This window comes from Sceloporus undulatus, chromosome 10 (genome assembly GCF_019175285.1).
Source record: "Sceloporus undulatus isolate JIND9_A2432 ecotype Alabama chromosome 10, SceUnd_v1.1, whole genome shotgun sequence".
Taxonomy (NCBI): Eukaryota; Metazoa; Chordata; class Lepidosauria; order Squamata; family Phrynosomatidae; genus Sceloporus; species Sceloporus undulatus.
This window is the reverse complement of record NC_056531.1, coordinates 3,892,901-3,916,667: the sequence shown is the minus strand read 5'-3', so window position 1 is coordinate 3,916,667 and position 23,767 is coordinate 3,892,901. Positions and strand designations below refer to the sequence as shown.

The following is a 23,767-nucleotide window of genomic DNA, read 5'->3' as shown; positions in this document are numbered from 1 at the left end:
TCCATTGGTAAAGTTATGTCACAAACCTCCTACTCTGAATGCCAATGTAGTGCGACATAAGTAGAAGTCAATGCATATGGCTGAAACACCATTGAGCAGTTGCAGTGTGCAGTGCACAGAGGCAATACATAGCGGTAGTGAGCACTCACGCACTACCCTGTGTAATTTAATGTGCTACTCATGCTTGCCAGTCTGCTTGCACCACTCTCATTTGGATGTTGCACACAGCACATCCCCCCCCCCAAAAAAAAAATAATAACCCTGAATGCACAGCACAACTTACGACTGTGTATGTATAATAGTGAGCTTTTGTAGTTTTCTGCTTCATAGAGCAGGCAAAACGTTATGTCATTAATTTGGAGAGTACCAAAAAACCCTGCAGCCCAGACCAACTCTCCTGTCTCTGTATATGAAACTTGGAAACCAATACCAATTGGCCAATGTGTATAACTGGCATGTTGAGAAGAGGTATCTATCAGCCTTTTCTTAGGGTGACGCCATCAGTTGTGGTTGTTGCCCAAACAGATGCCAATATTCAGGAAAAGGTTCATATTAAAATCTAATTGCACTTGTAACCGTGATGACATAGAAAGGCCTTTCATTAAAACAGTTGCAACTCTGCAATGTAAAACAAGTTTAACCTCCCCCCCCCCGTTTTTACTTTTCTTCTTTATTTTTCATCAAAGAATGTGTATATTATATTATATATATTATATATATATATATATATATATATATACCCACCCTCACCATTACCCAAAAAAAACTCTTAGCATGGTAATGATCAAAAGAAATGTTACTAGCTTGAAACGTGCCTTTAACTTTAAAATCACTTCCTTATGCTCACCCACCAATCTGAGCACATTGCCTCAAATGGTGTGTGTGTATGCGCACTTCCAAATGGAACAGCTCCTGGTGCTATCGATCCAAAGAGCGTGTATAACTGTTTCATCTCTTCCTCCATAACAGATATTTTTCCTCCATGGGTGGGAGGCGAAACAGGTTGGTCACCCATGGAAGATGTCTGCACCCTTCCCTCCTCTCCCCCCAAAAATCTGTAAATGAGGCATGAGAGTAGGCCAGAAGCAAGCTATGGATTGTTCTTTGGCATAGGAGCTGTTTATGTAGATGAGGAATTAGCCATGTGAGAAATCCCCTTTTGTCTTCCGAAAGCCACCTCCAAATATTGTTGGAAGTTTAAAAAAATTCAGTTTAACCCCCCCAAAAAGAAGCACTGACAACCAATACTACTCCTGGTGCCTGTACTTATTTTTAGTCAACAGATTTCCTTCCAGAATCAGACAAGCGGAGACCTTCACTTCTAGGAAAAATGTGCCTGCATCTTGAAACCCCAAACCAACAGTAACTCATCATTCGTTCTAAAGGACAGGCACTTAGTTGAAATAGCTTGCAAACCTTCCAGGCCTGTTTATAAGATTTGTGAAGATGAGGTGAGCACAGAACGGTCCTCCAGATGTTGTTGGACAGAAACACCCAATGTTCCTCAGCTATGCTGGCTAGTACTGCTCAGATCTGTAGTCCCTGGCCGCCTGGTCCTTTAGCTTACCAAGAGATGTTTGTCTTGTCATCTTCTTCATGGTGGGGGTTTTGTTTTCATTTGAAAATAAACATTAAAGTTCTCCTTGAAGAATGTTAAGAGAGAGCATATTTTTTTAAAAAAAGCTTAGTTTTAAACTATATTGCATTAGCTGGAACTGGTTTGGATCCCTTGTTTCTCCATGTCCCCAGTAACAACAAGTGTCTTTTTGAAGATGCTGGGAAGAGTTTCTTGTGAAATTAAAAATGATCTTCACCTTTCTTGGAGGCACACAAACCAAGTATACAGTAGTTCTTGTATTATTTAATGGACGGATAGTCAGAGAAATGAGTTTCCAGGGGCATAGCCTTGCTGGTCTGTTGAAGCGAAAGCATCTTAAAGAGTCAAACTCACTACAGTGTGAGCTTTGTGCCATAAACATTTCATGAAATAACCATTATATTCTTAACAGTGGTCAGCCACAAAACATTTCTTGCTAACATGAACTTTTGTATTTTTGGAGACAGTATTTAACCCATGTGAAACGTATTTTAAAACCAGTTTATTCCTCTTCAAGCTGCAGATAATAGAACTGAACAAGCTGGATGAATTCAGCAGTTTATTCTAACCGCCCTTTGAAATGCCTTTGCTCAAGAATGGTCATTTTTAAGGTTAGTTACAGTATTCAGGCTCAAATGTTCACCGTTTAGGTTTTTAATATTGCCGTTTCTGATGTCAGGGTTGTATCCACTTAGTTGTCTGTGTAGAGGCTGCCCTGTACTCTATAAAGTTTTGCTGGCTGATGATGGCGTATAGTATTCAGTTATGATGTTGTTGTTATTGTTGAGTGCCTTCATTTCTGGCCTATGGCAATCCTAAGGCTTTCCTTGGCAAGATGTGTTCAGAGGGGGGGTTGCCAGTGCCTCCCTCTGAGGCTGAGAGAGTGTGATATCCTGAAGGTCACTCAGTGGGTTTCCATGAGAATTTGAACCCAGGTCTCCAGAGTCGTAGTCCAACCCTCAAACCACTACACCATGCTGGCTTTGACGTTAGTCTCAAGTCAAATTATTGCCAGGGTAAATATGAGAACAGGATTACCATGCATCATCTGAACTAAGACTAGAAAAAGAAGATGCAGGTTTATAACTAACATTTTCAATTTCTTTGTCTTGTTTGCCTGAAGAAGCTAGTGTGACTTTGAAAGCTTGCAACATGTAATTGTGCTTTTTGGTTGGCCCAATAAAAGTATCTTTGTTTGGATTTTATAGGCTTAGCATGCGTTTGCTATGGGAGTTGTATCCTATATGCAATATGTGGTTGTTAAGTCAGTTGTGTGGTAGGGGGCACTGTCTGTAAGCATCCACAGGACTACAACCCAAAACCTGCGCATGGAAAATGTCACTTTCCAGAATGGTCTGCAATTGATGGATTATATCAGTGATCCAGTGTGAGATACAAATACGTTTTGTCGTTTCCTCTTCTAAGTTTGTCCTGTAGTAAATCGTCCCTTGGTACCAGTATGGGCTTGTTGTCTAACTAAGCGTTCTGTGGGTGTATTGGTTCAGAAATCCTCAAACTGCAAGCAAATAGCAGACAATTCTGAATAGCTGTGGCTGTACCTTACGATTTGGTTTTAGACAGCGGCTTCTGTGCTGTGTTCTGGTTCTGACTAGAGACTGGAAGGATACAAGTATATGTAGTGGTCAGTACGTTTGCTAATGTGTTTAATGCACAGTCGGATCCCAAACACGCTGCAGGAATAATCCACATTAAGACTGCTTTAACTGCCCTGGCGCAGTGCTATGGAGTTCTGAGAACTGTATTTTTGTGAGACATTGAGCCTTCTCTGTCAGAGAGCTCTGCTGCCACAATAAATTGCAATTCCTAGGATTTCCTAGCACTGAGCCGGGGCACTCCAAGCGGTCTCAAACTGGATTATGTCTGCAGTGTGTTTTGGATCTAGGATCCATCAAATGAAGCTGTTTTGTGGACTGAACAAAGTTCAGCTTGATGGCAAGGTTTGCTTTTTAGGTACTGCTGGGCAACTATATGATACACATATACTGTAGGTTGGAACCCTCTATCTTTTTACAGGTGTATGTTTTTTGGGGGCTGTTGTGCAAGGAGATGCTTGGCCACCTCGCTGCCAAAGTCTTGAAAGCGGTGTAAGCACATGAACTGAGACATTACTCACTGGAAAAAACAGGTCCAGCTATTTCTGCAGGATGGCTTTTGCAGCAGGATTCTGGTCCATATTGCTTCATTAGCTAACACTTACAGACTGATGTTGGATAAATGGTAACAAATATTGGGTGAATGACCACTGTTAATAATGTAATTATCATTGGCCATATTGTCTCCATGTCACTCCTTTCTGGACTTAATGTTTACTCACCCTGACCAACTATATGCACCATGTATCTCATGGTAGACTCTATGAAGGCTTATGATAATAATTTGTTATAGTCTTCAAGATACTCCCCAAAACTCTTTGGGTTTTTTTCAAAAATCAGATTCTTTACTTCCACTGCATAAAACAATTCTTTAAAAGTTTATTTTCAAATACATTACAGCACTTAAGTATTTGTAAGAATCTTGAGGCACGCTAGTTAAACACAAATTTTATACACACTTGCAACAAATGATCTTCCAAAGGTGGAAACGAGAGGACTTCAGTCAGTTCTTTGTGCAGCTTCTTTATGCATTTCCCCGTCAATGGCATTTGCAGCAAAACTTTGTGCTCTGCTTTTAATCCGCATTCAGTGTGAGGCAAACACCCTGAAGTACCCAGTGAGAAATATGTTTTGTAGTAAAAAGATCAGCTTCGAAAACCAAGCCAACACCCATGGCGTTCCTCCGCATGGACGTTGTGTACACCGGGGTCCGGAAAGTGTTCTAAAGGGAAACGATAGAATTGTACTATGTACTGCAAGCTGCTATCACCACCCATAACAAAATTACAATTACCTGCCTTGGCTGCTCATTACATATATTATAAAAATGAAGCTTAGCCTAGTAGGCAAATTCGAAAGGCTTGGTTCTTTTGTCTTCAGAGCAGAACATAATGGGGAAAGGAGTGCGTGGCATTCTAAATATGTATGAAGTACAAAGAGCTTTTATAGTTCGAGTACAGTCAAATGAACTGCAGTGGGAACCTTAAAAGAAATCATGTAAGACAGCATATTCTTGGGGAATGCTGAGAAACGTTTTCCAATGGTAATGTACCGATGCACTTAGGAATGTGGAATTGCGTACAGGAAGGGAATAAGGGTCACATTCCAGTTCTTGAAAGTCAGCTAGCGTTTTTTTTTTTTTAGGTGGGGGGACATATTCAGGGAAAAAACTTTCACCCACAACCTTGTCTGAAAGACTGAACTGTATGTAAACAGAAAACCTTGACTGTAAGTAGGAGAAAGAATTCCTGCATCAGTACATCTCAAGTAGTATGGCCTGTTACAGACTGCCAAAATAAAGCTGCTTCGGGTCTCTTTGGAGGTATGCTATTTAAATGATGAATGGGTCCTAAGAGTCCGGAGGTTGTGCCAAAGCCACACTCCATTCCTAAGCACTGGAGTGCAGCTTTGGTGCAGCTTCCGGATTCTTCGGATGCATGCATCATTTAAACAGCATACCTCCAAAGAGACCCGAAGCAGCTTTATTTTGGCAGTCTGTAACAGGCCTATGGCATTTAAATAAAGATCCAAGACCTGTTCTTTGCCACTTGTACCTGTAGTTTGAGACGATGAGCCTCAATGGGGATTATTTTCAGGATGGGTAAGTCAACCACCAGCACTTTGGGCTTACTCTTGATCAGGCAACCATTTTCTAGGTCCCAGTCAGCTCCTTCCAGGTACAGACCAGAAACAAAGCATCCTATAAAAGACCAGAAACACAATAGCCTATGTCTGAGTGAATTGACTTGAAAAGCCAGGTTTTTATTTTTAATATGCCATGAGATCAAGCGTATTGCTTAATAAAGCCCTGGTACATGCCACAGGGACAGATTACAATATACAGCACATATACTCTAAGGGCCTTTACTAGAAGCTGCATGAGGAGGGAGGTACAGTCATCATTTGTTCCTTTGAATTAAAATCCATGCAAAACAGCAAGTACTCCTTGCTTACAATAAACTAAGATTCCTTGTTCAAAGGACACTTCAAAAACTTTCCAACCAGATTAATGCGCCAAAAATGCATACCTTGTCCCGGACGCTCTGTGACTTCTTCTTCAGTCCTGTATTTGGTCACTTGGGTGTATAAGGTGGAGCGGTCCAGAGGCCAGCCATTCTTCCGGCAGGTTGCTTGAACAAGTGCCGTCAGATACGACTCGGGGATGTGGAGTCCTGACAACCACATGACACCCGGTTCACCCTCCTCAACCTGAACACACAAATGAAAATAGTCTGACAACAAAGAATGCACATGGCACACACACAGGTGAATGGAAAACAGGGCAGACTATTTGGCCATCGACACAAGTACTGAGGTCTCACTTATCACCTGGGACCTTCCACATACAAAGGTATGGCTCTTCTGAAATGGAAGCAAAAGTCAAGCGCATCTGATACTTGCCCATGATGTGTACTGGTGGTGCCTGTTCTTAAAATAAATCATCCAGTTGCCGAGTGTTTTCAGTGTATCAGGGGCCAGTTTCCTCCAGATGTTTGGGATGTGCCCGTTGAAGAGCGCACGGGCCACTTCATCGAGTTCATTGCTCATGCCAACCTCCCCGGCCAAAGCCTGGTAAAAGAAGTGCCAGAGAACGCTTGCTACATGTTTCTGTTTGTGAAGTACAAAAAAGAAAGGGGTAGTGAGGAAGGTGAGTTTTTCCCCAAAATAGCTTTTGCTTACTCTTTGCAGTTCTGCCAGCGACTTCATCATCCGAATCATGAGTCGGTTAAAGCGTTCCAGTTCCTGTAGTAGCACCACTGTTGTTGGTGAGATCTCAAGTCCAAAGCCCTTTCTTATCTGGTCAATGTCAAAGATCTTGGGCATCTTGTTTTCTATGTCCTTCGCAACCTGGCCAATGTAGTCATCCCGACTTATCCCAGCACTAGATTCACCTAAAATTAAATTTACAAACATCAGATTTTTCTCTGGTTGGTTCAAGGAAGAATCTGTACAGATTGTGTTATGCCAGTCACTCCTCAATCTGTGTGGATTCTGCTTCTGCATCAAACCAGAATTCAGGCTGTTTCTGAAAGCTCCCACCTGAATTAAGAATCGCCACTTTAAATTCTAAGGATGCTTTTGGAAGACAAATTGCAAAATAAGTGAACTCTCTTGGGAATACAGCAATAGATGCACGAAAAGCACATGCTAAACATGGGTTGGTGACCTTTCAGTTTGTCCACATAACTCAAGAATTCCTCTTTATTAAGTGAAGCCTAGCTGAAAATGGCTTAACAGTTTATTATTATTATTATCATTATCATTATCATTGTTATTATTATTACCTGTTTGAGGCTGCAGCTCCAAAAGATGTGACCACATGTCCCGAGCTGCCTGCGTATAGTATCCAATCTCAGCATTGGAGTGAAGGCCAAACACCTCTGGGGTGTTAGCAAGCGGAAGGGACTCTATCTCTTCTGTAAAATGAAGACAGAAAAGAAAAATCATTGTGGAAGTCAGATTTACTTCTGTGAAGGGTATTACCAGTCATTTCCCCCTCCTAAGTCAGTTCGATACACATTTTTAAAGGCTACATACTGTATTTATTTTAGGTAACCACTAAGCCCCAATGGAAGAAGGAGGATCAGGGCCAAAAGAAGAAGGCCAAGATTCTATATCATGGTCTACATTGAAAAAGAGCAAGAGCCAGAAACGCATCCAGAGCAACCCAGCATCATTTGTTGCCATCATAAAGAAAAGGAAAGTAATTGTCAGAGGACTGTGGTAAAGTCAGTTTGAAAGCCAAAAAGGGGTTGCTTACCAACAAAGTCATCCTTTGAATCCCCTTCAGGGATTCGGTAGTCAACATCATCATTATGGTAAAAATGAAAGGGCTGGAAGGTGTCAAATATAAAATCTCCCAAATACTCATCCATGTAGATGGTAAGGATGCGCCGATCAAAGCTGTCAATTGCCCGTCCACCATACATCACCTAAGGAACACAAATAATAGTAATTATTATTTATTTACATCCCACCTTCATCACCCACTATGGGTGCAATCTGAATTTTCCTCTTCTCCTGCTTCACTGTATTGAAGTGGTTTACATCCAAGACAAGGGGCCATGAGATCCATGAGAATATGTGACTGACCGAATATGTGATTGATAGAACATGTGACTGATAGAATATGTGACTGATAGGACATGCAGTTGATAGACCATGGAACTGACAGAAAATGTGATAGATGGAACATGTGATTGATAGAATTCTGATGAAGCTGCAATGCTCCTGGTCTTCCTTAGTATATAAAAAAAAACCCAGGCTGCCATGATCACAGCTCCTTTAGAACATCACAATTGTAACCCATTTACATCTCCTTTTAAAAGGGCCTCAGGCAGCAGGAATGGCAGCCACCTCAGCCTGAAGCCTTGGGGAGCCATGCCAGTCAGGACAGATAATACCAGGGTATGCTGAGGCAGTAGTCTCTGACATTATAAAAATCAGTACCAGGAGATCGCTTGCTGGATTTATTTTGTCATCCGGCTCCTCTAGAATATGCTTGCTTACTTCGCCAATGAGATACTTGAGGCTCCCCCATGGGATTCTGTCGTCATTTTGCTGGAACGCTTTTGTCAAGTAGGTATTGAGAATCTCCATGCAAACCTAAAAGAGTTGTCAACCGCCGTGGAATGAAAAGGTGACAGGTTAGTTACTCTGGCACTGGCTCGACTAAGCTTTTGCTCCCATTCAGCCTTCCCAAGCAAAAAATCTCAAACTGTATTTGCCGGTATAGAATTTGAGCCTGGATTTGATTTCCTGGGCAGAGATTGTGTTATTGGCACCTTTTTGGACAGCATCTCCAAAAATGTTACATGCCATCATAACAACCACAGCTCCCAGTACAAATTTTGCCAGAAAGCTGACTCAAGTTCCTTAAAAGTTGTCTTGGGTGAGTGTGATATAAATCTGAACAAACGGACAGGAGTCCACTTTTATAGAACATATTGGTGGAGAGTATAAAGCAGAAACACTTGGCTCAGAAATGAGAGCAAGATCCAGTATGAGATTAAGAACAATAATGTAAGGAATAAAGAATAAAGGAGCCATGGGGTTTACTATCATGGGCAATGGTGCCCTGCCAAGTTTTGGAGAACAGAGGTTAGCTTCTCACCTGGAAATCCGATTCATTAAAATCATAAGGCACATTCCAACCAATCTTCCCAAATTTCCTCCTTTCCTGGACCACGGCATGGAAAAATGCTAAAACATAGACCAAGGATTTGAAAGCAGGGTGCGGGCATTGGTCAAGTGCTTCGTGAGGTATTTTGAAATAGGTGGCTCGCATATTCAGTTTGAGGCCATTGGGAGGCTCTGTGACAACCTAACGAAACAGAGAAAATGACAAAGCGACGTTACTGGATTTGCCAGTGGATCCACTTTCAAATATCCCTCTTCCTTTGCAATTGACAAAGCAATTGTGGGACCTACGATTTGCAGACTTCAGGCTGAGAGGGAAAGTTGACCTAGCGAATGTTAGTCAAAGGCCATTCGACTGCTTCAACATCTGTTCTGGCAATGTGACTAGGTTTACATGATCAGGGATTTCCAGGAGAAGAAACAAAGTCATCGCCAAAAGATCATTAGCAGAGCTTCTCCCCAGCTTGCAATTTAAAAATAAGAAGCTCAGCTTGCTTGAGGTTAATGCCTTAGACTTATGAAGCAGCTGGATGATGTTATTTGTTAGTTTGCCTGCCCCACTGACATGGAGGCCTATGTGAGAACAAGATCCATTCAGGCCAGGCCCTCTTCAAGATTAAATAAGGACCTCACACCTACCTCATGATACCATATTACTGAATTTATGTACCTTTAGAGATTTCTGGAGTATCCCAATTGGGAATCCCTTTGTAGGGTCAGTTGTCAACCACAAGCGGAAGTCTGGGTGCGGCTTAACAATCCTTTCCAAAGCCTTTTCCAGATCTATCAACCACTTAACCAAGAGGTGACAGTTCTGTAACATTAACCACTGTCCTCGGGCCACTGCATTCTCCAGCAGATGCAGAGCAACCTGGAAAATACAAATGTCCGTGCATGAATTGTATTGTTGTTCTACCCATTTCGTACTGATTTTAATGCTGGCAGGGGAAACGTGTGGCTATGAATACAACTTGAGTCTGGTTTATTATCAGTAGGTGTGGCGTCGACAGGATGAAACCAGGGCAGAATACTGCACCCTGAACCTGGATTATTTTACAGGTGTGGATTCAGCCTGTGTGATCACTACAAGTCCACGCAACAATTAGGATGATATTTTCCAGGTTTCCAGAGTAGTGCTGAAGTACCAAAAGGGTGGCACAAGAAGCTCAACCATGAACAGGTAAGAGCAAGAAGAATACTCCTTCGCTAGTACAGGAGCAAAAAGGCCAAGCAGTGGCTTCAAACGTCCGTACCTGGCTTCAAGCAAAGGCTCTGTCAGCCAAATCTTTAAAAGAAAGCAATGAACTCCTTTCCTCCGCAGACTAAAGTACTACAGAGAGAAATCTAAAAGCTGGAAAAGAGATGAAATGTGACGAAAAATAGCCAGTCTCAGCAGGCAGGACTGAGATGGCGAAGGGGTCTTTTCACATATCAAGGACAATTCTACATAAACTCCACTTTTAAACTGGGATGGGCTACTGTGAGCCACCAGAGGTTTTTGGACTATAACAACCCAAATCCTTCCACCACTGGCCAGAAAGATCTGGAGTCTGACTGGTGCCCATAATGAAATGGGAGGAGATGATCAACTTCTTCCTCTACCCTCTATGGAGAAAAAGTGCTTACACCCTTCAAAAAGGCTAACCCCTTTGTTCTGCGTTTTGGGACCAAACATACCTTCTCTTGCCCTTGTCCCATGGCCAGGAATTTCAACCTATTTCCTCCAAAGCCCGTACGATCGGCCAGTTTCATAAGATCGCTGGCAGGGTCAGATCCAGGGCTCAGAATGAAAACGATGGGTGAGCTTGGGGTGCTCTGCTCAAAGATGGCTTCAAAGCTGATCACTGGAGGCTGGACGTATCTATGCACAAGGCAAAGGGAAGCATAAATGAGTGATATAAGGGGTGGAAACACAACCTACGTAGTTGATGAGATGACACAGAGCTTAGAGTCTCAACAGAAAACATATTCAGGTTTAAAAACAAGAGAAGAATGCCACCTACTTCACACCCATCGTGAGAGTGACATAGTCTGTCACTGCGCGATAGACGCGGTCCACCCGGAAGCAACGCAACAGCAGCAGATTTTGGAAGCTGGTGAGAGTTTTTTTGTACTGCATGGGAAATGGGATTTGTTCTAAGGCATCAACATCATACCACTGTGGAAGAAATACAGGACAGTTCAGTGGCTCAGTGGACATTTGATGCTGCTTTTAAGAAAGAAAATTCCTGGGGATTTTTCCAATCTCTGGAAAAGGGGGGTAGATCTTGGGTAGATCTAAACATGGCCTGAAGGCAACCTATAGTTAACTCTAGTTTGTCTTCTGTTAAGTCCCCCTCCACCATTCAAGATACTCAAAGGGCAAATGTTCACGGTGCAGAACCTTACATTTTTCCATTCATCAGGAGTACTCTCCACATCATTTGGGAGGGATCCAAACTGTTCTGGAAACAATTCAGCGATGCGAATTACGTCTTCCCAGCCTTGATCAGAAAGCCATACACATGGCTTCTTTCGAGCACTCTTCTCCAAAGAAATATTACCTAAAGTCAGCGGGGGAAATATGAGCATCATTGTCTGTGTACATTTTAGAAATTCACTAAGAACATTATTTTCCTGCTTCATTTGTGGAGAACATAATCTCCCTGCCTTTTGAGGAAAAACAACCCTTTTCCTTGACAGGAGACTTAGAAGCCACTACAAACCAGCTTTATATATTTATTATTATTCTGTTTTGGCCATCTGTCAGTTAAAAGCCTGTTTATAATAATCAGAACAGAAGACTTGAACAGTAAATAGGAAAGCACTGGTGAAAGCTCTGGGCAGCATGAAGCCATTTGTGGTTGGCAATATCTGGCTAGTATCTAGCTACCTTTTAGGAAGACATTTACATTTTACCTACCTTTTAAGAAGAAATCCAATTCATCCTGTGGGACTCTGTGATCAGCCTGCTCAATCTTGATGGTCATGTTAAAAGAGAAGAGCAACTTGTGTTTCTCAAACAAGCCTGTGGATGCAACAACAGTCTTCTTTATTAAATGCAACAAACTCTCTTTCCACAAATCTAGATGCAGTAAGAGGATTAGCGCATTGCCTGCCCATCACTTCCCTAACACATATGACCAAAAAGATATGTATTTGGTGTGCTTTACAGTAAGTACGCTCTCCGAATCCCTTTCTGCTTACAGGGAATCCACGGCAGATGCACAGGAGTTACCCAGCAAAGAAACTGATGTGGAAAAGGCTTCCTTGAAAATAGAAAGTTTAAAAACTGTTAACTCTAGTCCAAAGAAGCATCCATGGCTTTCTCTAGCTGTAGTTTTGCAAGCCTCTTGAGGCTTTGGATGCAAAGCCTGAAACAGGGACCAGACCCCAGGCCTCTGGCTCCAGATCCCAGTTCTTAAAAATGAATCCTTTAGTCACCAGTCTTGACTTTCTTCATTTTGATTTTTTCCTAAGACTCACAGAATCATAGAGTTGGAAGGGTCTGCAACAGCCTCCTAGTCCAACCCCCAGCCATGCAGGAATCCACAACTAAAGCACTACTGAACGATGCCCATCCAACCTCTCTTTAAAGACCTTGTCTAAAGAAAGGCAGCCCACCACCCTTCAAGGCAGTCCATTCCACTGTCAAACAGCTCTCACAGTACAGAAGTTCTTCCTAAAAATTAGGTAGAACCTCTTTTCTTGTAATTTGGATTTTTGACCTGGTTCTCCAAGGAAGGGACACATCCCAAGTGGGGTCTGTGGGGCGAAAGACTATCTTTTGGGAGAGCAAAATGTAATACAAACGCCATTTTGTTTTGTACACTGCACTGACAACGCTGCCATCACTGTTTCCACCTTTCAGTTACACCAACCTGTGCAGCCATAATTGTACACATTGAACGTTAATGTGTCCATGATGTTTTTCAGCCTTTTGGCCAGAATGGTGTCAGGCATTGATTTCCGAAGCGAGAGGCCAAAGACGTCCAGGAAGGCAGCCAAGGAGTACTGATACATTGTGTTGACAAGAGCCATTTCAGACAGCACAAAGAACAAAATGGCCCCTCTCTTGGCAGCTGGGCGGTAGCCATCGCGTAGTTTGTCAATGTCGATTGCAGTTTTTTCAGCCAGCTTGAGTTTCTCGGAGACCTGGTTGCACAAGAAATGTACTCATTTTAATGAGAGGAAAAGCTGTGGTGCAAATATAATACTGCAAAAAGGTCTTAACAATGCTGGAAAAAAATTATGAAGTGACAGAATCTATCTGAATCTTAATCCCCACAATATTCAGTGTATGCTCTTCAGTTGAAAAACAATTCACACTATTCTTCAGACGTTGTACTCAAACAGTGTTTTCCTACAGAATATATTTATTCTCATATAGGGAACATTAAAACAAGCAAAGCTGCCCAAAAGCCCATCCAAAAAAAGCATTCCATGATTATGTGGCCTTGAACAAAAAGCTGACTTTTGCAATGCCAGATTATTGGTAAATCTAGACTCTGCTCTGAGCATTTATATTTCTCACTCCTACTGCTAGCAATCTTTTAAATGGAAAAGACAGGGGCTGAGTCTGGAACTCTGTCTGTGCAAAGTACTTGCTCTGCCACTGAGCTATAGGAAAATCAAGTTGGCATGAAACAAAGACTTTCCCCACAACATGAAAAACAGTTCTGTTCCTTTAAAGGATTCATATTTTTCCTAGCCAATAATTGTAAATTAATGTTACATTTCAATGCAGTGTTTAAGCAAAGGAATCAACCAGACCGAAAAAGAGGTTGCAGTGGAAAGAAGGAAACTATCTGGTGGAAAGTTCCCAAGACCTTGCTCATACCTCAGTAGCTTTGGCTTTTGTCTCCTCCAGCGTATATACCAAGTCAACATTGTCCAACATGTTCCCAGTGGAAGTGGCCAACTCACGGAGGAGAGAGTCTTCCAGATCTTTCAAGAGATTTTTGTTTTCACTTGTCTCCTGGATGAGATGTTCTCTCTGCTCTTCAAGTTCGCGTCTTTCGAATCCCACGATGACACTGAGCAGTTGATCTTCCAAACCTTTCAGAGTAACTGGTAGGAGGATTTAACAACGCACAAGGTGAGTTTCCCCATGTTTTCTTCAGTCTATTATGGCACTGCAGTTAATGTGCCGTGATGATTTCATGAACCAAAGAAACATTGCACATGGACCAAAACAAAAAAGAAATGGTTTGCCCAACCATAGAAGTTTAAGGGCAAAGTTTAATACATATGTAGAATTTCATATTTAAGAATGCTGGAGGGAAAAAAAATAGCAACAAACATCTTCTCATGTGAAGATGGCCAGCAGCCATAGTTTTTTGTGGGTTTTTTGGGCTATGTGGCCATGCTCTAGAAGAGTTTATTCCTGATATTTTGCCAGCATCTCTGGCTAGCATCTTCAGAGAATGCTGGCCTAGAAGAGAGATATGTATAATATACACACACTCTCTCTCTTTCTCTCTCTCTCTCTCTTTTCTAGGCCAGCATTCTCTGAAGATGCCAGCCACAGATGCTGGCAAAAGATCAGGAATAAACTCTTCTAGAACATGGCCACACAGCCCGAAAAACCCACAAAAACTATAAACATCTTCTCAGTTTTATGGGGATATTTAAAGGTACTTTGCAGTTCTCCCCGCAGTTTAAAACTTCAATGCAGGAACTTTTCCTGCCATTTCAACATTCCTTCTCCCAATCCTTTTTTAGTATTGCTCACAACCTTGAACTTGGAAGAAGCAAGATCCCCAGGAAGATCTTATCATCCATCAGTTAGAAGAACTTAAACCCAACCAGAAGTCAAGAACTGTTTAACATTTGAGCTCCAGGCATTGTAGAGGGGGAAAGGGACCTGTTTTGCCAGCCACACAAATGTTCCCACCTGTGTAGTTGATGACCATCGCTTTGCCAAACACTGAAGGCGAATATTTTGGATTGGCCAATTTGGTGTTCAGGTACAGCTTGAAATTGGTGTCATAATCAACCTCCTTGTCACCGAGAATGATGAAGGTTCGGCCCTGAGCAGTTTTGACGTTTTTTTCCAAGACGTTATCAATCACAGGGTCAATGTATTCATCGACATCGTGGAACAAGAAAGGGTTCCCGTATTTTATGGCCATTTCAAGTTGTTTCAGGAAGTCAGGGTCATTGAAGGACGCCATCTGAGGGAGAACGAGAAGCAAATAGGTAAATATTTCTAGCAATCACATTACTAAACACTGCTCTCCATCTACCGAATCCTACAGAGAAACCTGCGAGAGAACCTCGCTTTGTCCTGCCCTGAAAATATATTTCAGGACGAACTAAAAAAGAGGTTTCTCACTAGCTCTGACACAGAAGGGATCTTAACACGGTCACTCTCAGCCCCCAGAATAGTTGGCTATGAAGGAGAAATATCTACTGTACAAACACGAGACATAGTTTTTAGTGGGTTTTTCAGGCTCTGTGGCCATGTTCTAGAAGAGTTTCTTCCTGACGTTTCACCAGCATCTGTGGTTGGCATCTTCAGAGAAGATACTGAGTAGCACAGATGCTGGTGAAACATCAAGAAGAAACTCTTCTAGAACATGGCCACAGAGCCTGAAAACCCCACAAAAAACTATGGATGCCGGCCATGAAAGCCTTCAACTCCAAACACTAGACAGTTGATGTTGAAGCAGAGAACAGTGAGGAGACTACAGAAAGGAGCACAGCACTCTAAGTAGGGTCTCTTTACTTTCTTTGAGACAAACCTGCCTGCCTGTATATTTACACTCTGGAAACCGCCTTAAAATGTGTAATGAAAAAGCACACCCGTAACATCTTGGCCTCACCCTCAGGTTATTTTTTTCTTCTTTCCTCTTGATCCAATTCAAAGCTTGTTGTTGTGGGTCAATGCACAATGGGAAACGGCTCGCTCTGGTTGTGAGGATGCCATTTTGAACTGAGAGCTCATCTGGAGGCAGACCTTGAGACCCCCATCTAGGAAAAAAAAACAATTAAAAGGGAATATTTCTATATGGCAAAAGGAATCCAGTCTTTTCTGTGAAAGCCTTCTGAGGACTAGATCAAATGAGTCTCACCTCGGTCTTGACGCAACCGTATTATTAAAAGAGAACGAAAACATACCAGGTTTGGAGCTTTTATTACTACACCTCTCTTCAATAGCGTGACAGGGGCTTTTCCCGCCATTGATGGTCCTAGCACACACTCTTCCCCATTCCTCCTTAACCCTGCCTCCCTGTCTTATGCCCTAGACATTTATTTTACTTCATTTTATTTCCTTATTATGCAGCCTTTCTCCTGGAAAGGGACCCAAGGCGGCTCACAAGATAAAAACACTTGAAAAACTTGACAACAAAAATGTTAAAACAGTAAAAAATTAACATAAAACATGCAAAAGTTTAAAACATAGTTAAAACCTACACCCCATATATACCCAGCATGCCTTTATATCCTTTTTATTTGTATCTGTATCGCAATTTCAGAATAATTTCATCTTTGGCAGGGCGGAAGGGGGAGAACCAGGCTGCTCCTCTCTGAACCTGACAAAGAAGAAATGAGTCTTCTTGCAAAGACAAGGCTGTCATTTCTTCTTTGGGGCAGTGGAGACCAGCAGACTGTCTAAAGGCAAACTATCAACTGAATAAATAAGCATGTGTGAATGTTCATATGAGTTTGCGCTGATATACAGAGCACTAGAGAGTACGTCACATTAGAACAGGGAACTGTGAAAGTTGGATAGATGTTGAGTTAATGAAAGCCAAATGGGATACTTAACAAAAGGTTGGTGTAATGCACTCAGCCCACCAATTGGCCTCATCTCAAAAGTCTATCAGAAGAAACCAGAATACGCAAAGCCACCCAGATTTGAAAATGAGTATCGGAGGTTAACAGTTCTGACCTACCTGCTAATCTCAACATCGTCAGTCAGCAGGTTTTCTAGTCTGAAAGGCTGACTGAGAGGAATTTCTCGGGTCCGGATATCATCCTGCCACACTTCCTTAATCATTTCATCCCGAAATTCCCAGGTGAAGGCCCCTTCATAGCTTAAGAAAGCAGCACACAGGAGGCAGTCCCCCAACAATTTCACTTGACGTCTCTTTAATTCCTCCAAATCATTCATCCACCTGTTAAAAAATGACGCATATGCCAGTAAATCAACTAATAGCAACTAAATCAACTAATAGCAATAGTGCCAACGATAAATGAAGAAGAGGATTGGGATCTGTCTGCCTCAGGAGTACAAAAAGAATGCGCCCCTCTAACCGTCCAGTTTTTACCATAAAAGTTCAGTGGAGAGGTTCAGTGGAAGCATAATGTGATTTCTCCCACTTGCCTGATGTTTTCTGATCCCAAGCCTGAGATGAGCTTGTCGGCAGCGATAAGCCGCCGTTCCATAATCTCCGCTTCTTCCTGGAGCTGCTGCTTTCCTCTTATTGCCGCTTCATATTTATCTCCCAGAGCTTTCAACTCGTTCTGGATGGCCGTCAGCTCGGCCTGGATCTTCTCCAGATCACGTTTGCTTAAGAAGAAATTCCGTTCCAACCTGGCCACCTGCGTGAAAGAAATCCAACTCAGAAGATAGGAGTGCTACCCAAGTTGGCTCCAACTCTTGACTGCCACCAGCCCATCAACTAGTTGATGACAACTGACACACTTCCAAAAACTTGGCAGAATATTAACGGTTTGTCCAGGTGGCTGTTTGCCAAAGAGACAACCTCCTTCCAGCTGCCCAACTTCTTCCAACAGGCAGCAGTTTCTTCCAAGGAAAGAAGTCTATACCAGTGCTACACAACATGGTGGTTCACATTGGCTGCTGGTCTATGGAAAGTTTCCAGGAAAGAAACAGCTGTAGTTAGTGGACACAAATATGGTGCCAGTCCCCAGCATCAAACAGCTTAAGAAGCATTGGTCTGCACCACTGAAATAGCATTTATACCAATGAAAGATAACCTTGAATTTGTTGGCACTTGCTTCACTAACACAGTGTGGGTATGCCTCTGCATCTGTGCTAATTTACTGACGTTATCTATCTGCCTGCAAAGGTTGCTATTAGCTGTGGAATGGGAAATACACAAGTGTGTGTGCGTGCGTGTGCACGCACGCACGCACACACACACACATATACATCAGTTTCTAGGGTAAAGATTAAACAAAACCTTAGGCCCTGGAGCCAAATTTGACCATGTGCGATCCTAATTCCACACCTCTGGGCTTCCCTAGATGCTCCATGGTCCTTTCAGTTGGTAATTTACCAGTTCTGCGTGTTTTTCCCCATTCTGAAAGATCACTACAATTGGTATTTTCAGTCCCACTCTTCTGCAAACCTCTCTAAAACGGAATCCAACCCTCAGATTGAAAGAGGTTCTTCACCCACAAATTATGCCTCTAGGGAAAACTGCTCCCCACACCCTGCACCCAGTATCCAAATCTTGCCTCTGAAAAAGGAGTTCTGGTCATGCAACTCCTATGCCATGTGGATTATGACATTATTCCAACCTATCTCCATGCTTCCCCTCTTGTACCTTTTCTCGTTTGGGCTTGACCTCCTTTGCTACATCACAGTAGCTCATGACAGCATCGACAAATTTCAGCATCCCCAAGCCCGCTCTGCTGACAACTTCCATTTCTTCAAAGGTGGTGTTTAAGTTCTTTAGCAGCCCTTCAAATTAAGAAGTGACAGATAAACTGCAGTTAGTTGATTTATACTCTGTTTTGGCACAAATCCTCAAGGTAGCTCATAACATTTAGAGAAGGCAATGTATTAACACCATACACCTGAACAAGCACCTGGCATCATCTTTGGATGCCTTCCTATCTCCTCTTCCTATCCGTGATGTTAAGATGGCCCTGGAATAGCTGGGAGAGGAGCAGGCAACTGGTGTTGTCTTTGGCTGCCTCCTTCTATCTCTCAAAGGGCCTTGGGGACAGGGAAGGCAGAAAATGAAGTTCAGGTAAAGCAGGAAAGAAGGGGAGGGGGAGAGAAGTGCAAAAAAATGGCAAATAGTCTTCTGTGGGTTTTTGGGGCTCTGTGGTCATGTTCTAGAAGAGTATTCCTGACGTTCACCAGCATCTGTGACTAGCATCTTCAGAGAATGCAGGCCTAGAAGAGAGTTGGATATATATATACTCTTCTAGGCCAGCGTTCTCTGAAGATGCCAGCCACAGATGCTGGCGAAACGTCAGAAATAAACTCTTCTAGAACACGGCCACAAAGCCCAAGAAAACCCACAAAAAACTATGGATGCCAGCCATGAAAGCTAAATGTCTGCTCCTGCCAGACAGTTCCTTTCCACACAAATTACCAGGCAATCTACTATCATTTTGCTGTGCCCTGGTCTGTCCCATTGGCTATCCCTTGGCTTTTGGAATCAGGAGTTCTCGTGGTCCCTATTCCCGCAATATCTGAATCCCTGAAAGATGTGCTGCAAGATTTGCTGTTACCCGCCTGTAAGATTCGCTTCCGAGCACACAATTTATCTGGCTGCTACGCTGAGCAATTTACCTCGGATTGATTTCACTTGGGCCTGACTAATGCTGTCAAAATCAATTTCCATGAGGGAACGGAGGAAGTTGGCCTCTGACATCATCCCTTTGGCCATCTTCCAGTTGAGTTCTTTGTAGCCTCTCATGATGAGGATGCACTCGCATACAGTCTGCACCTGCTTTGGCGGCTTGGCAAAAGACCTGAAATTAAAATAAAATAAATAAGTAAATAAATATTTAATCAGGGCAAACAATAATCAAAAGCTTGGTTCTTGCACTCTGTCATCTGAGTAATGTTGATGGGAAAATTAAGAATCATAGAGTTGGATGAGACCAAAAGGGCCATCCAGTCCACTCCCCTGCCATGCAGGAAATCCAAATCAAAGCATCCCCATTGACAGATGGCCATCCAGCCTCTGCTGAAAGACCTCCAAGGAAGGAGACTCCACTACACTCCGAGGAAGGAGTGTGTTCCACTGTCAAACAGCCCTTACTGTCAGGAAGTTCTTCCTAACGTTGAGGTGGAATCTCTTCCTGGAGCTTGCATCCATTGTTCCAGGTCCTAGTCTCTGGAGCAGCAGAAAACAAGCTTCCTCCCTCCTCAATATGACATCCCTTCAAGTATTTAAACAGGGATATCATATCACCTCTTAACCTTCTCTTCTCCAGGCTAAACGTCCCTAGCTCCTTAAGTCGTTCTTCATAGGGCATGGTTTTCAGACCCTTTATCATTTTAGTCACCCTCCTTTGGACACGTTCCAGTTAAGAGCCTCTGAAGTGCTTTGCTTTATGTTTTTCTGATGCATTTTTGAGCATCATCACCCATTAATCATACACCAGGGTGCTGCTTTTCGGGATCCCTTGAGTCATGAAGTCAGCTTGTTCACAGAGTGCTAAAATACTGGAAACACCAATACTCCCCTTCTCTTATTACAGTTACATGGACTAGGCTGCATGTGGTCAAGGAGAAGCTCAGGTATGCCTCCAAAAACCAAAAAAACAGGCAACATGCCCATGACAAGTTGAGAAGAACTCTAACCAACATCAAATTGAAGTAAGGCAATGGACGTCCTGATTCAATGCCTGGGTGTGCTATAATGGACTGGATGACAGCTAACAGACTGAAACTCAGCCCAGACAAGATGGTGGTGGCACTTTTTAAAAAAACTTTGGGCCCAAACAGACAGGGCAAAATAAAGCTGCTTTGAGTCACTTTGGAGGTATGCTGTTTAAATGACACACGCATCTTAAGAGGCCAGAAGCTGTGCCAAAGCTGCGCTCCAATCCTTAGGACTGGAGTGTGGCTTTGGCGTGGCTTTTGGACTCTTAGGATGTATGCATCACTTAAACAGCTTTATTTTGGCCTGTCTGTTCGGGCCCTTTATTTTATTTTAAAAAGAGTAAAATATATTTTATACATTACATTAAATACATCAGTGGTGACACTGTTCAGTCACACAAGGGGTGCTCAACGTCTTTTAGAAATGGATGTTCTCCTAAAGATTCAGGTTCATAACGTGGGACTGCTTACTGATCCACAAACAGATGTAACCAATGTACAAAACAGATGTCCAAAACTAATGTGGGCACTAGTGAGGACTACTTTTATGGATTACAACTCCCCAAGTCCCCTAGCACTGGTTGGCAGGTCCTGTGAACTGTACTCAAAAATGCGACCTTGCCAAAATCTAGACATTTCTATGTGAAATTATTTCTTAGCTGATGCCCTGGTGAAGAGTTTCAACTTCAGTACCTGATCTCAGTCACATCAGACTTGTCAAGCTTCTGCAGTTCCAGTTTTGCTGCTTCCAAGATAGGCATGGCTTCTGCCAGGGCTGTCTCAGCATCCTTCTTCTCCACTGCAATTACTTTGTTCTGCTCTTCTATTTCAGCAGCTTTTTCCACCGCTAGTTTTTTCTTTTCCTCGGCTGAGAAGTGGGATCGGGGCAAGTAGAGTTATAAGGTTATTATTGCAGAAAGCAAAAATTGTTAACCACACAAACATTTCTAGAAGTATCTAAATACTACAAGAGCATTAAAATGATTGAAAGAGAGCCGCCAGCTTTTTTTTTTTTGCCAGAGATCGTAGAAAACTCTACCACTTTACTCTCAGTACTGACCCAAGACAGTGCAGTCTAGCTTACGGATCAGGTGTGTTGAAGCCTAGCACAGTTAGAAGAAGCACTTACCAATTGCTGTGTTTGTTGCAATCTCCTGGAGCAAGGCTTCACAGGCAGCGGATTTCTCTGCCAACACAATCTTTTGCTCGGCAAGTTTCAGGTTGAGTTCATCCAGCTGGATTGTAGCTTCTTTAAGTTTGTCTAAACCACCTTCTAGACGTTTGCACTGAGCTTTAAGAAAAAGAGGAGAAACCTTTGCAATGGAGATGACTGCTGAACACCTCTCCTTAAGATGTGGCTGCCTTGGCACATGCCCAACTTTGAAAACACTCTTAATTTTCATAACTTAAGGCAGGGGTGCGCAACCTGCAATCCTCCGCCTGATTTCAAAAGTGCTATACAAGTGATCAGTTTGCAATGGCAAGAATCATCTATCCCTATCCTAGAAACTTCTTGAGTGGGGAGGCAAAGGCTCAGAGAAAAGGGATTGCAAGAAAGAGAGAGAAAGAAAGAAAGAAAGAAAGAAAGAAAGAAAGAAAGAAAGGGGAGTGACAGAAAGGAAGAACAAGGGGGTGTCAGAGGGAAAAGGGATGTTTCTGATCTGGATCTGCTCACTGCTGTCAGAAAGACTGTAATAAATAAATTAATAATAATATATTTTTTTTATTTATATCCCACTTTTTGGGAAAACAATCCCTGACTTAGTCCAAGCACAGAACTGGAACACAAAACTATCATCGGCATCCACTTTTGCCTGGAAATTTCACTGTAATTCCCTAGCGGAGCAAAACAAACCATCCTGTCTCTCTTGGCATAGTAGCGCCTCATTTCTGAGGTTTGCAAAACCAATTTAAAAACATATATATTACCCAAAATGAACTGATTTTTCTCATCCAGCAGTTTGGAATAGGTGTTAATGAAATCAAGGAAATTCTTTGGGGTGACGTAGTTGCTCCGGCGTAGCTTCTGGAGAAACTTTTTGCTGTAGATCCCTACCGAACCATGGACCATGACAATGTGTTCGACGACTGCTTCCGTGTTTTCGGGTGGGATCAATGGATTGGTCCCTGGAAAAGAATGAGAAGAGTGAGAGAAACCCTAAGTTCTGAAGGCCTACTAAATGGAAGGCACTAGTTCACACTAGTTCAGCTGAAAGGTACTCTGGCTCTGAGAAATTAGAAAAAGCTAGTCTCTGCAGTTAACTTGGAGCTTTGGAAACCTTTACCTTTTTACCTCTTTTTTTCCAGATTATTTAATGTATTTCAGTGCATGTAACATAAATTACATCATTTACATAAAGGTCTGTATCCCTCTTGAGTCTTGAAGTGAGGAGACAGTTGATTTATATGCAAAATTACGAAATCTTTGTGAGAAAATTGCCTATTTTCTAGAATCCTAATTTGATGTGGACTGACCTGACACTTCCCAGTTACGTAATTTATTGGTGGACCTTTCAGATTGTAAAGTCATAACCAGGCTACAGTTTGGTTTCTGTTGCTTTTTGGTTCTTTGCAGCTGACGTGTCCAACGGTCAACAGAGACAGTAATTCACTCCTTTAAATGTCTATATATGTATGCTCTGTGCAGAGTAAGTTTGTTTTTTCTGCATGTTTTCAGACTGCCTGAACAGATTACAGAATAGAGAACACTCATAGCTGCACATACATCCACACACAAAAATACAGAGAATTTTGAAAGGAAATCACAAGATTCTATTCAAATTTCTCTCGTCCCTAATGGGGAGGATATTTGGAAAACTGGCACGCCTGCAATATCCCAAGCTTCCACTGATGATTTATAGCCGGGAGTTTAGGTAAAAACAAGGAAACAAAGGCCCCATACAGACAGGCCAAAATAAAGCAGCTTTGGGTCACTTTGGAGGTATGCTATTTAAATGATGCATGTGTCCTAAGAGTCCGGAAGCTGTGCCAAAGCTGCGCTCCGGTCCTTAGGACTAGATCGTGGCTTTGGCATGGCTTCCAGACTCTTAGGACGCATGCATCATTTAACTGCATACCTCCAAAGTGACCCAAAGCAACTTTATTTTGCCCTGTCTGTTTGGGTCCATAAAATATCAGAGGAAAACTACACTGTTTAAAAGACACACTACCTTAAAAGCTATGTGTACACTCCAAAACTCACATTTGTGCACACCACAGACTGCAATTGGACTCCTGATTCCAGAATATGTCACATACATACCCAAAAAGAACTTTGCAACTGCATAGAGGGCTTGAGATGGCCAGGGCAAGAACCAGTCAATTCCAGTGTTGTTGACAAGACCTATAAAGTGGACATTATTCAAAAGTAAATAGCAAGATACCACATACACTCAA

General features: G+C 42.4%; 1 protein-coding gene across 1 annotated transcript in view; it reads right to left on the bottom strand.

Moving 5' to 3' along the window:
* Positions 1-4,104: 4,104 nt before the first annotated feature.
* DNAH10 (dynein axonemal heavy chain 10) overlaps positions 4,105-23,767 on the bottom strand; it is a 69,714-nt gene continuing 50,051 nt past the window's right edge. Inside the window, exons 54-79 of the mRNA XM_042442069.1 lie at positions 23,634-23,714; positions 22,301-22,498; positions 21,501-21,662; positions 21,065-21,239; positions 19,331-19,512; positions 18,351-18,487; positions 17,162-17,379; positions 16,731-16,952; positions 15,657-15,804; positions 14,726-15,005; positions 13,670-13,899; positions 12,711-12,984; positions 11,753-11,857; positions 11,239-11,393; positions 10,854-11,008; positions 10,528-10,711; positions 9,521-9,721; positions 8,825-9,034; positions 8,221-8,316; positions 7,472-7,643; positions 6,996-7,127; positions 6,391-6,602; positions 6,112-6,279; positions 5,739-5,919; positions 5,265-5,410; positions 4,105-4,432 (exon numbers count right to left, since the gene is read on the bottom strand). Coding sequence (XP_042298003.1) covers positions 4,286-4,432; positions 5,265-5,410; positions 5,739-5,919; positions 6,112-6,279; positions 6,391-6,602; positions 6,996-7,127; positions 7,472-7,643; positions 8,221-8,316; positions 8,825-9,034; positions 9,521-9,721; positions 10,528-10,711; positions 10,854-11,008; positions 11,239-11,393; positions 11,753-11,857; positions 12,711-12,984; positions 13,670-13,899; positions 14,726-15,005; positions 15,657-15,804; positions 16,731-16,952; positions 17,162-17,379; positions 18,351-18,487; positions 19,331-19,512; positions 21,065-21,239; positions 21,501-21,662; positions 22,301-22,498; positions 23,634-23,714 — 4,571 coding nt within the window. The 3' untranslated portion in view covers positions 4,105-4,285. The remainder of the gene's footprint in view (positions 4,433-5,264; positions 5,411-5,738; positions 5,920-6,111; positions 6,280-6,390; positions 6,603-6,995; positions 7,128-7,471; positions 7,644-8,220; positions 8,317-8,824; positions 9,035-9,520; positions 9,722-10,527; positions 10,712-10,853; positions 11,009-11,238; positions 11,394-11,752; positions 11,858-12,710; positions 12,985-13,669; positions 13,900-14,725; positions 15,006-15,656; positions 15,805-16,730; positions 16,953-17,161; positions 17,380-18,350; positions 18,488-19,330; positions 19,513-21,064; positions 21,240-21,500; positions 21,663-22,300; positions 22,499-23,633; positions 23,715-23,767) is intronic.